General features: G+C 46.6%; 1 protein-coding gene across 3 annotated transcripts in view; it reads right to left on the bottom strand.

Annotated features, from left to right (window-relative positions):
- LOC126522919 (uncharacterized) overlaps positions 1–13,778 on the bottom strand; it is a 134,001-nt gene that overhangs the window by 83,782 nt on the left and 36,441 nt on the right. For all 3 annotated transcript variants that reach the window (XM_050171764.3, XM_050171766.3, XM_050171767.3), the window contains exon 2: positions 1,235–2,316. In XM_050171764.3, the coding sequence (XP_050027721.2) occupies positions 1,235–2,316 (1,082 nt within the window). The remainder of the gene's footprint in view (positions 1–1,234; positions 2,317–13,778) is intronic.

Genomic DNA, 13,778 nt, shown 5'->3' with positions numbered 1-13,778 from the left:
ATTAATTCTTTGCTACAACAAAATAATGAAGATATAGGCTCATAAATATGCCTATCTGTCCTAACTTTGTACCTCTCAAATGTACTTGTTTGCGCCTGATGAGAACTGAACACAGAGCGCAAAAAGAATAAAAGAAATAACGCAATATAATATTCCCATACGATAGTTGCTGAAATTGTAAGATACTAACGAAGGTAAAGATGTTCTCGAAGTTAATAGAATTTATACGGCGGGGTGTTGTGCTTTCCAAAATCAAAGTTATAGATTGCATATACCCTTTATTTCTATTAACAACCAGTAACTTACATCAATTACACTGCGAAAATACGATCGTATTTGCTTTGCAGGAAACTAAACATTGCGTTCGTCTTTATTTGATTCCCTTCAGATACAAGTAGATAAAGAGCATGTCAATATCGTGTTGTTTGAAAGGGTTTGTCATGCAGCGGGCGTATGGAGAGACGCATGCACGATTCAAGTTGGGGGAAAAACCTCAGACTTATTGTAAACAAAAAAATATATGCGACATTACCACGCAAACACAAATCAGTGAAAGTGGCAAGAAGCTCGCCATCGAGTTCATCGCATGAAAAAAATAAAGAGAACAAAAGATCAGAGGCGGCAGTGAAAAGCGGAACTCCTGGCTCCAAGCCAGCGAGCCAGCCAGTCAGTACAAGAGGGGGGGTTTCCACCGCGTGGCAGACATGCATCCCCCTCACCACTGCCAACTTCACCGTCGGTGTAAAGCGTAACGCAGCTTCCTCGAATTTTACAGCATGCAGAGCCCATGTATACCAACATATATACCCTGCCAGACGTGCGGGACACACGTTGCCCGAGAGATAAGGCGCACGCGACGACTGCGCCGATGCCTCTGTCGCAGTGAATCCCAAACCACGGGGAAGTCAGGCGGAACAAGATCGTCAAAAGCGGTGGCATCCCCCGCCGGCGTTCATCAGCTGATGGGCGTATCATCTGGCCGCGGATAATGAAGACGCGACGCCCCGGAAGGCATCCCCCAATGCCAGCTATCTTTCCCGCAACGCTATATATATACAACAACGAAGACAGCCCCGCGAAGTGGGCCGGCAGAAAAGCGCCGCGCGCTATCGCGGCCGCCGCTATCGGGAAACACGGCACCCAATGGGCCGTCGGGACGGCGGCGATAAGGCGGCATGCGCGCGCGCGATAAGCGCCACAGAGAAGCAAGGAGGCGGTCGCTGCAGCAGCTCACCGGGCGAGAGTATCCGGCCCATGGAGTCCGTGGCGTAGGCGGGCTGCGGCATAGCGGCCAGCGACGCACTGTTGTCGTACACGGACCACGACATGTCCGAGCGCAGGTACTGGGTCGGGAAGGGCGCGAAGCCGTTGGCCGAGGAGCCGTTGCCGCCGCCGGCCGCCACGCCGCGTCCGTCCTCGACGAGCGCGGCCGCCGAGCCGGGGCTCAGCGCGTAGCCGTTGTGCGTCGTCTCGAGCTGGCCGCCCGTCTGCCACGCTTGCGCCTGGGGCACGTACATGCTCAGCGGCGGGTACATGGACGACGGCGGCGAGCCGCCCAGCTCGGCTCCCTGGTGCGCCGTGGCGTACGCCGGCGGGCTGAGGCCGCCGCCGCTGCCCGCCTTGACGTAGACCTGCTCGGCGGCGACCTGCCGGTTCGGGTAGGGAGAGCTGGCCACGGCGTAGCCCTGCGCGTACTGGGGCGTGCCGTACGTGCTGACCATGATGGTGGAGGAGCTGAGCGACTGATAGAGCAGCTCCTTGTCATCGCCCACCGGCGGCGGCAGGGCGTCCACCGGGTTCAGGGCCTTCAGGCTACTGATGCTCGCCGGGCTGTGCTCGTCCGCCGCGAAGCTGCATGTCACGGCCACCGGAGTGGGGCCCTGCGGACCCGACGGGGAGCCGCTCGGGGGCGGGGCCTCGCCGACGGCCGACGGGGGCGCGGCCTCGGGCGACGCCTCGGCCGCCTCCGAGACCGACACGACGACTCCGCCGCCTAGGGAGACCTGGGGAACTTCTGGGGAAGGAGCCCCGCCTCTCGCGGCTGGCCCGGGCGACCACGGCTGCTGCTGCGAGGCGGCCGCCGTCACCGGCGGCGCTTGCTGCTGCGTCGGCACGGGTGTCGCCACCTGGTGGGCGACCTGCTGCTGCTGCTGCTGAGCGGCCTGCTGGGCGGCTTGCTGAGCGGCTTGTTGAGCGGCCTGTTGGACGGCTTGTTGAGCGGCCTGTTGAGCGGCGGCTTGTTGAGCGGCCTGCTGCGCGGCCTGTTGAGCCGCTTGCTGGGCGGCAGCCTTCTGTTGCAGCTCTTGCTCCATCGCCCTGCGCCACGGATGGGGCACAGACATATTAATACACGTTCCAGGGATTGCTTGGCTCTTTACCACCAGCACTCCGGTGGTTCGTCAGTCAACACTAATGAAGAACTTGAATTTTGCACATTAAAAATAAAAAAAAATGATTCACGTTATCTTAGAGGAAAACGCACTTGTTTCCACTTCTACCGGTAAGAACAGCACTGATGACTCAGCAGGAAACTGTAACCGACCAAGTATGTCCTGTACACTTAAAAAAATATAATATACTGCAGCACTAGATTATAAAGGTCCTATAACAATTTTGTATTACTAATCTGTACATAACCAGAGAAACCAAAACATTGGTGCGTTCAGTCAAACCGTCGCGCACAAGCAAATCTGTAACGAAAGAGGCGAGGGGAATGCTTAACATATCGAAAAGCTCCTACTTGTAAAACGGTTTTATCTGTGCTGCCGCGCGCCGTTTTAATAATAGGAGAAAGACAAACATATATATAACATCATTATGTTCCTGTCGCCACTTCTTTAGCCATCTTTGTACTCCTTACTCATTCATAATTTATTAAAGTTATCAGATTACATAAGGCATATATTATACTATCTCTTATTTCTCTCCACGCTTACGTATACATGCAATGACGCCCATTTTACCGCGACAGCATTACACAGTCCGTTTCACACGTGCTCACTTGACATTGCTTATGTTGCGCTACAGGGACGCTTAACAGTGAAGCCAAACTCGCGTGTGCTCTGGGTTTTGCAGTGAAGCTGATTCTTCAAAAAACCATAGCGACAGAATGTGCTGCGCGTAATAAATCTTTTCACATTAGCTAGCAGCATCTCCATCCAAATAGATACGCAGATACATACCAGGAGCTTAATTCAGTCAACTAATGAATTTCAAAAAACTGTACGGTGATATGAACTTTATGAAATCACGAACCGTTTACTCAAGCTAATCGGTGAATGCAAGTCTTACTGTAAAACAGGAGACCGTAAGTGAATGTTGCGTCCGACTTATCAACATAAGAAAGTAAGGAAGAATATTTGAGCGTTGCGATTTCACTTTAAATTATGCAACTTAAGTAACGCAAACGAAAGCGACAATGATTTGCATAACCGGAGGAGAAGCGGTTAGAGTTGCCATAGTATATGCATGCTATTGGTTGTTTATTCAAATAAATAAAAAAATGAAAAAGAAGGAAGAAAGAAGGAAGCGAATTTACTGCTGACCGCAATGTAGTTGTCTAGCTTTGGCTGCTGACACCTGAACGACGCGGCAAGCATTGGAGGGATAGGGCTCAGGGAGTAAAAAGACAAGGAGACAGGATACCATGAAAGGATAGACTAAAAGAAGGCAACTATTTAACGCATACTTCTGCATGCAATGCATGGGAGGACGTGGCTTGGCATCGTATTTCATGCATCATACATCTGCATCTTGGATCGTATTTCAAAAGACCGCCCTATTTTCTGCATCGAACATACGCCGATAACCATATGCACGATCTGCGACACTTGGTCCGTAAACGCGTGTTGTCTGTCCTTCGCACGCTGCGAAGGCGATATTGGTATCAACGAGATAACCTAATTAGGTTTCTATGTTCCCGAGTGTGTAGGTTTAGAGAGTACGGTTCGTGGAGCGCCCGCGTATCATTTCAGCCCTTTCCACATTAATCTGGGCCGCTTTAATGTAAGTATTATCTTCGCTTCATTCTACTCGTACCTTATCACCGAGTCTATTCCTGTGATAAGGCGGATGGAGCGCCGCTCGGACCACTGACGAATCCCGAAAAGGAAGGTCGTTTGAATAGAATCGTTAAATTCTTATTCCATCCCACAGTAGATGACCGGTGGGTCCATTAGAGTTACAGATAGGTGCCGAGAGAAGGGAGGCGCAGTCGAGGACGGCAGGTGGAGTGCGATGAAATTAGGAAATTCGTTGGTGGGGACAGCTGGCGCAAGATAGTGGTAATTGGAGAACGCTGGGAGAAGCCTTCGTTCTGCAATGGACATCCATCAATAGGCTGGTAATGATCATGATGATGATGATGATCGGGATCCAGCCAGGTATTAACAAGGTAGGCACATGGTCAGGCTAACATTTCCAGTTTTCATTAGAGAGCTTCTCTCTCAACTGCTAGACCGGCAAGTGGTTATAAGCACTGGCCGGTCCAACAAGTTGACAGTCTTCGAGGATTGTATCAGGCCACGTGATCAACAGACACTCAACTCGCTCTGGAGCTTCGCATGTGAGTGATACTCAAAACATGAGCAATACTTAAAACTCTCAGTATCCCTTTCATAATATGTGCTTCGAATCTTCTTCTCTTTCTTTGACACATTCTTTTGATTTGATCTCATCTTGGCCTTCATTTGCGAGACACTTCGTGCGATAGCGACATTTCATTTCATTTATCCCATCCTTAAAATCCCAAGGAGATAAACATAAAGTTGTTAGCGAAGCAGTTGAATGACGCACATACTCTGCGAAAAAAAAAAGCGATCAAATTTGGCTCTTCTCCCCCTCCCCGCATTTTAGATCTGATGACCAGATATTATATTAGGCAATGGTTTTAATTATGTTATTTCACTTAAGTGTTATTAATATCATGCGCTGGGATAATGCGGAAAAAAGAAAGACAGTAAAATGTACTGAAATTACTTTTTATTTTGATGGCAGGCCTCTTATTACACGCTTACGAAACGGTCTTTTCGATCATATTGGACAGTGTGTACCTAATTAAGAGAGTACATTGCTAACTGTAAAGAATGTCCTCTGGACGCAAATGACGTTGATTGCATCTGACGGTTCAATCAATATCGTGCAACTATGATGCAGGTGACACATTGCATTTATTGGATGCGAGTTGCCAGTGTAGCAGTGACTATATATATAGTCACTGCTGCATATATATATATATATATATATATATATATATATATATATATATATATATATATATATATATATACAATTCACGTAATTTAAACGCTACGTCAAGTCGGCTTGCCTCAATCGCACACAGTATATGTCTGGCCATATAGTTATTTTTCTTTTTTGCTGTGATGAGCATGAATATGTAATTACTTTACAGCGCATATGTTATCCTGACAGGAAGCGCTCGAAAAGCGTTACACGCGTGTTTTCGTTGTGTTCTGAAAGATGAGTGGCAAACAAATCTCGAAGTTTGTGGGTTAATTAGGGACTGAATGAAGACTGCGATACCCTCGTTTCATGCCTGTTTAAAGTGGTACATAAAGCGCTTACGAAGGTTTCCCGACTCTGTAGGGGAACCAGACAGGCCAACCATTTCATGTTTCGAGAGAATGGGGGCCACGTTATGGGTTATGGGAGCTGGAAGTTTGAACTCTGTATGTTAATCATGTACCTTGAAAATAATTGCTGAATAACTCCCTTTCTCTGCTTTCGTTCATTATCCGAGACGCGTGGTTTCTACAGACTCCTCGGTCAACTAAAAGAGGGACGTTGTTCATATTGCGTTGAAGTGGGAAGTAGGTTGCGGGTTATATATACGACAAAAGTCTAAACTGTGTAAGGTAATTACAACCTTTGTAGGAAATTACGTATAGAAACGTTCCGTAACATTACAAGCGTATTTTACGAACCACGTAAGGAGTTTGTTCATGTCCTGAAATAATTCACTGACATTACGAATGAATAAAGCAAACTTTAGGGATGATGTCTGGGCAATGTTTCAAGAGCGGCAGGTAACAATGAATTTGCAAAAAAAAAAAAAACGAGAGAAAAAAGAAAGGCCCTAAGCATTTGCTTGAAAGCGTTATACGGCCGTTGTTCGTGGTGTTACCCGATTGTGCCCCTATCAGCTCAGGAGGGTTGAAAATAGACAGGTGGCATCTGTAACGAACGCCACCAGCGAGGCGGGCCCAGGAAGAGAAGAAAGAAGAAAATCAACAGGGCAGAAGAAGATCACTAATGGCGAAAGCAGTCATAACTCCATAATAAACACGAATGTTATAAACTGTGGGGATACCGAGTTCGCATTCGGTTGAAATGGGGGCCTTGTTAGGGGTGGAGCGTGGAGAAAACTTAACGCTTATGGACTAATTATGAACTTTGCAAAAATATTTACTGAACACTCGCTTTCCTTCTTTTTTTTTTTTTGCTCCTATCTTAACGAATTCCACGAGGCATGTGGTGGGTTTCTGCCATAGAGTTTCTATAATGAGGAACTCTATGGTTTCTCCAGTGACCTCGACGAAGTGAACGAAGCACCTTGTTCATATTTAGTTGAAACAAGGGGCAGGTGATTGGTGATGCGTCGCCAAAGTTGAAAGTGGGTAAGTTACTTACGGCGTTTGCAATAAATTACGTAATCATTATAAGTGCGTTTGAAGAAGCGTAAAAATTAGGCAGCTGTGTCTGGAAGAAGTAAGTACCAAACGCCGTGACAATTTTTTTTTTTTTTAGAATTCCGGGAACATTGTTGCCCATGCGCATGCGAAATCAAAAGTATTTGGGTGAAGTGTGGCCTTTGGTAAAAACTTCTAAAGAAAATGCTACAAAGCGCCGTATGCTGGCAAAGTTTTAGAGGATGTGGTTTAATTACGGAGAAAGTAAAATTGTTAGTACAATTACTCAGAAGAAACGAAATCGAGCCCCTATGTTCCCACTTATTCCTCTCGCTCACTGCGTGGCTGGTGTCTTGACTTGACTAGGCTAGCCCTAATACCACGAGGTAACGCATACGAGGGTTTACTTGCCGGTTGCCTACTCCTAAGTTCCCGTACTACCGCAACCGTTGCTGCTGAAGGAATATTCCACATCTGCCGCCGCGGCTTCGGGTGGCGCTGGCTGACACTCCAAGGGCTATATCTCGTACACATATACACATATACCCAAGAAAGATGACGATGCGACACTCTCAGCCGTAGCTCAATGGTAAAACATCGCCCGCTCAATGAGGAAGACGCGGGTTCGGCTCCCACTGCAGCAAGTTATTTCGAACCCTTCCATTTGCATTTATTATTTTACATTTTAACGAGGAAAAGCAGTCAACTTCACCTATGCTTTCTTTGGCCTCTACGTCTGTTGGCTTCGTGTTATCTTATCAGTCACAATAGTTGATACATTACAACAAGTGCACATGATATCGCATACGGGGCAGACCCAACAGCGTTCTCTTCAGTGCGCGTTTGCAGAGTTGCACTCTGACGCGCAATTGTGCCGAAAGCGAGCCAGCAAAGGCTCGCAATACGCACATGCGCCACAACCACGAAGCCCACTATCTCTGTTTCGGTATCCGTGCGCGACTATCTTAAGACGCGAGGGCACGCGCTTTCCGAGATCTTCACGCGACCCAACTCGCGCGGACTTGCCGGTCTTTTATGGACTCGCTGATACAGAGAACCGTAATTTTCGGTGACGGCGGTATCCGTGCCTGATTAGCGAGCAGAGTCGAGGCTGCGAAGAAACATCGGTCACGCGCTAGAAGAGGGGGGAGAGCCACCAGACGGTCTCGTAACACTTCGCGCTTCGGACGCCTGGGCGCTTTTGTCTTCGAGGGCAGCGAACTCACGATGTACGCGGTTCAGGAGGGCCTGGCAATGACCGCGCAGCGCGGAACACGGTGGAAACGACTGCGGTCGGTGAGCTCATATGACACGTTTTGCTTTTATTTCATTTTTCTCCCCTTTTTCCAATGTCGGATATATATAGGGAGTTTTGGCGCGTCGTAAGCGAATTTCCCAACCGGCACGCAGCCGAGCCCGACCCCATGTCCTTGCAGCCCGAGAACCGATGTAAAGCAAGGAAACGGATATGAGGTCCCATCAAACGTTCACGGAGCGCAGGGTCAACAATAGCTCAATAGCAAAAGCTATATGTATATAGCCTGGGAACTGAGCCTTGTATTCGGTTTCCATAGGAGGTATGCCATAATACGCCGTTTCATACTCGCCAAATAGTGCGTCTCACACGAGTATCACTCCGCGCGTTTCCCGGCGCAGTTGTTCGTCTGCGACTCATTCTGCGGAATAACTTCTTCACATATATTACAACTGCACAACTTACGGACGTACAGTTACGTCCAATCACGTGTCATTCGTTCACCTTTGTGCTTCCAGTATGCGACGCACTATTTCTTAGTCGCGGGAGCATGCGGTGCGCTGTGGCCGCTCGTTGCAGAAACGTGTCCCTCCGCTTATTCGTTGGTAATCAGGTTCACATCTGAGACGCCACCCACGTATTGAGTGCGATATTTTGGGACATACAAGTACGATGCGTGATGTTATGTCGAATTACATGACGCAATCTTATATGTAGATTCCTTTATGTGTGAAACAATATATTCTAGTCGCGAATGCGAGCATTTAGAGAAGTTGTTCTATAGCCTTCCTGGTGTTGCTAGCTAAGTAAGAAACAGAGCATAGTATAGATGCGGGCAATTTAGAAGTGTTGTACGTTATTTCTTCTTTGCTTCTTTTTTTCTGACTACAGCCGCAAACTGCTCGGAAATTCAATGTACTCTCAGATGCCTCTGTCCGTGAACTTCTGACGCTAAATGTACGTTGGCAAGAGATGCCGCATCAGCGGGTTAGCTTTGAGTCGGTACTTCTAGACATGAATCGCATGGCTGCTTCAGTAACGCAATGCGGACTCGATATTGGACCAATGTTGGCTTGTATGCTATAGTAAAAGTAGCGACAGCTCCGGAACTACGTATAATGAAGTTATAACCGAAATGTTGCCTTAACCTGTTCTGCCTCTCATATGAAAGGGACACTTGCCATCGATATTTTCTTCGCTTTCACCATTTTTTTCTCTTTTTTCGGAACAGATCAGCGGTGGTTGTTGATCGTAACATCTGTCGCACCGCATTTTGGCTGCACAAGTCACCCGGGGCGTCGCTATTTGTACTGAAGTTCGCGGTTATGCCGCCTTGACTTTGCTATAAAACGGCAAAACATTAAATTCTGGGCTTTACGGGCCAAAACAACGATCTGATTACGCAGCACGCCGTAGTGGGATACTCCGAAGTAATTTTCACCACCTGAGGTTCTGTAACGTGATCCCAAACCTAAGCGCACGAACGTTCTTGCATTTCTCCCCCGTTGAAATGCGGCCGCCGCGGACGGGATCGATCCCGCGACCTCGTGCTTAGTATGCAACGCTACATACAGCCACTTGGTGGGTACATGAAATCATTAAAATAGCAATGCTGGAAATGAAGCTAAGACTCTCTTGACGTTGCATCACTTGTCACTGATGTTCGATTGCGACGTCGATTTAGCAAGACTACGTAAGGTCACTCGATAAGTATAATTTCTTTTCCCCGTGATCGATGAGTCGATATCCAAGAAGTTAGAGCGACATTTATGAAAACTTGACACTTCCTGCGTTAGACCTTCTATCTTGCATAACCTGTGGCTGGGCCTTGAAAATGACCAGACGAAACAGCCACGAGATTCAACGGAAAATTGTCTGATGTCGAAAAGCCGTGAAAGATATTCTGGGTCTAATATGCGTGTAAGAGTCAACTGGCTGTGTGGTCATATTCAAGATTAAAATATATATATATATATATCATGTTTGTACAGCCGGAGTGTGAGACTGTGAGATTCTTTCCCATAAATACGTTCAATAGTAAGCCCATAGCTTATGTGAGAAATGAAGGCTTTGAATTTGAATTAAAGGTGCATAAGCATTGGCGTCACATTTCGGTGGAAGTGTTGCAGACAGTGTCCTATAGGTGGATGCTTTAGTCAAGATAGCCCTCGCAGTCAAACACCTCGTCAAGACCCACGACTGATAAATTACGTATATAATGAGAGTAGGTGGTCTTGTATTGCCATCGGCATGATAGGGATGGCATGTATGAGTATTGCCTTTTGCGTAACCCCGTCTAAGTACTACCTTCCCATGCTTCTTGATCTCTCTCTCTCTCTCTCTCTCTCTCTCTCTCTCTCTCTATATATATATATATATATATATATATATATATATATATATATATATATATATATATATATATATATATATATATATATATATATAAAGGCAAGCAGAGTTATCAAGGCCTTCTGCAAACAGAACAAATGACCATCAGAACAAAAGGTAAACGCTCAGTAAATCATGCATGATCCACGTTCAATTACGTTTCAACAGGATGTATGCTGAACGAAACAAAAAGTAAATACAAACCCAATATATCTACGACGGCTTTTCTAAGGGAAAGTGACCGGTACGTCATCCTTAGGTCACTGGTGCGGTCTTTTGTGTGCATGCCTGCGTGGCAACGTAGAGTGGCCCGTGCCATCAGTTTAGTGTTTGTGGATCCTCTTGTAAATTTATTCGTTGTATAGATGCGGAAACACTGCGCCGGTCCAATTTCCGTGAACAGCTGATCCAAACAGCTGATTCAATTTTCCATGAACTTCTGTCAAGTAACAAGTAAAAATTTATACGTAAAACGATCGCAACAGGCACATTGAATAGCTGCCAGTGCATAAGCCTCTATAAGCGTCAAGCAACGTTTCGCTCGAGCCTATAGAAAGCGTTGAGGAGACTTTCTTGGGTATCAGTTAGAATAAATTGCACTTGTTCGCTTTTCTTTTTTTTTTTTTTGCCCCCTTTCGTGGTTTGTGTGTACAAGTAAACTTCGCCATTGGCTCGATCCACTGGTGCTGCTGTTCCATAGCCGTCAGCTTTAAAAGCAATTTTCATGCCTGTTAAATGCAACAAATAATCATACAATATATGCATGGTTCCAATGTGTGATAAGGTGCAAGCTTGGGCGAGTTGGTGATTCAATATGAACATGTTTGCACCGCGCAAAAGACGAGGACTGAAGGAAGAACGCAACACAGGCGCTGATTTCAACTCATCGTTATAATAAATATCAGTTGAAGTCAGTTGTAATAAGATTGGTGTATCAAAAAGTCAGTTATAATAAGATCAGTTGAAGATATTATAATAAAGATCAGTTGAAGTCAGCGCCTCTGTTGTGTTCTTCCTTCAGTCCTCGTCTTTTGCGCGGTGCAAACATGTCGATATCAAATGTGTGACTACTCGAAGATAACAATGTTCTCTCTTATCTTCTAGACACATTTTTTTTTTACATACATGATAACATTCAGTTCGAGGGAAGAAGACAATATCTGCCAGGAAATACGCATATGGATAGATATTCTAATAAGCACCGCCTGAATGCATAGAACTTCTCGACCGTAGGCGCTCTTGGTTACTGACCGGCTGCCTTGGAAAACGATATATATGGTGTCTCAGTGAACGTTAGCCAAGCTATTCAACGGGAAAAGATTATTCAGTAAACACGATGCGAGATACGATTTTAAGACGTGCGGTCTCCGGTTGCCAGAACGCTGACGACCAGGTCTTATAATTGCATCCTGCACCGCGTTTTTCTACTACCCCCCCTTTTTTTTTTCGTTGAACGGCTTCGAAGCCGTTCAGCTAACTCTGGCGATCGCCAGAGTTAGCTGGGAGACACACGACATGTTAAACACGAGTTCACGATTGCTTCGCATCTAACTGCAGAACCGTGTGTGTTTAAACTGTAAAATGAGAACGACCAACCAACGTCGCATCTTTCAACGCGCAATGTATACGGTGTTCCAGTAGCAATCCAATCGATTCTCAACGGCCGTCTTGCACTCTTCGTCACGGTGGAAGAGTAGACTTTGCTCTTGCTGGTGGTGTAAACGATGAAACCGGCGGTCGATAGCCGTTCTAATGTTGCCGCCCCGGAAAGTAACTTCAGCCACGGCCCCCAGATGGCGGCACATGCCCGCCTGCGCCCAAGGCTGCAGGCCACTTCGCCTTTCCCGTCATTTATTTCTTTTTTGTTTCTCCGAAAGTAGTGCAGGAACCGACTCGTTCTGCCGACGTACTGCGAGCGGGGGGGGCGACTTTTTTCCTCGCGTTTTCCTACGGGCGAGCAATCGCCTCCTGTGTCGTCGGTAGAGAGCAAACACAACGCCAACGAACAAGCAAAACGAGAGGGCCCAGTCACCGTTCCACGTCCGTCGCTTATCTTCTCGAGCGCTGATAACTCTTCTTTCTTTTTTCCTCCCACTCCGAAGGTCCCCACCTCGCGAGCGCGCACCCTAGCTTGGTTCGACGAGCCAGCGACGAAACGACGATGGCGCTTAAGGAAGGAAGAATTCGGCGCGCCCGAAACGGCATCGGCAGCTTTCGCGACAACCTCGACGCCCCGCGGCTTATCTTATCGGCAGTGTTTGACCTGCAAGTGCCTCGCTTCGCAGCACCCCCCCCCCCCCCCCTCCCTCCGTCCCTACACTTTGCTTCTTGCTTCTTTCGTTCTGGCGGCACGGCAAGCCAGGAACCTCTCTACACTCGTGGCAAGCTTGTTTGAGCCAAAGTAAACGATGATGCTCCTGATGATGATGCTGATGATGACGATGCTGCTGATGATGATGGTGGTCTTTAACGTGACATTTACCCACAATGGGGGAAGCGGCTAGAAAGGTGCGGTTGTAGGAACCAAAGATTAGTAGTGATAAAAAGGACCAGAGAAATTAAACGAAGAGATTGGAAAAGTATGAGTGAGAACAAGAGAACAGAGCGTAATTACATTGAGATCAGATGAAAGATTCATTGAGTGATTCAGACCAACACGAATGTAAAAGAAATACGACAGGGATAGTTAAGGAAGTAGGAAATAACGTGGCGAACGTTTTGTGGCTTGAAACTCATCTCTGTGACTAAAACGTAGTGCCACGGCTCCAGAAGAGGGTAAAACCAAGGCAATTAAATTCAAACCAAATTTTATGAAGTTCAAGCAGCTTCTTCGTTTGAATAATAAACGGGCGATAGAAGAAGGAGTGGGGTCAATAAAGTGTGGAGCCTCGAATGATCCTCTCTCTTTTTCTTATCTAGAACAAAATATTCGGATGGGTGTTTCAGTGACCATAGTTGCCGGTTCAAATGTATAGCAGTGGCGGATACGAGAAATTTGCGATTATACTTTTTTAATGTATAAGGACGGGAAGTCATCATGGCGCGAATCTGCTTTATCAGCCAAGTTTTTCTACGCAATTACGACCATATTGATAACAATGGAATACCTAGCACTATCATATTATCGTTTTACTAATGCTTTCGTAGTACTATAATGTCTTTTAACACACTTCCAAGGATCATCAGGTTGCACTTGCAAATCCTAGCGGGTAGTTCGAGGTTCGCGTTGAGTTGGCCCGATGATGACGGCGACGATGCTATGAGAATAATGATGATGACGTGGACGCCATCAAAAATGGTACAAGCTTACTCTGGGGTATATGCTAAGGCCACGATGGTAGAAGAAAAAAAGAGCTATCAAATGAAATACAAGAACGATCATAAGTTGACTAAAAGGGAGTGCGTAACAAGGTATCTAGTCTGCCAGACGAAGCCAAAAAGGCGTTGTGAAAAGAGTTCAGTATAACAACACACACACACACACA

The sequence above is a fragment of the Dermacentor andersoni genome, chromosome 6 (assembly GCF_023375885.2).
Source record: "Dermacentor andersoni chromosome 6, qqDerAnde1_hic_scaffold, whole genome shotgun sequence".
NCBI classification, from domain to species: Eukaryota; Metazoa; Arthropoda; class Arachnida; order Ixodida; family Ixodidae; genus Dermacentor; species Dermacentor andersoni.
The sequence above is the reverse complement of the archived record's forward strand: the minus strand, read 5'-3'. Positions and strand labels throughout refer to the sequence as shown.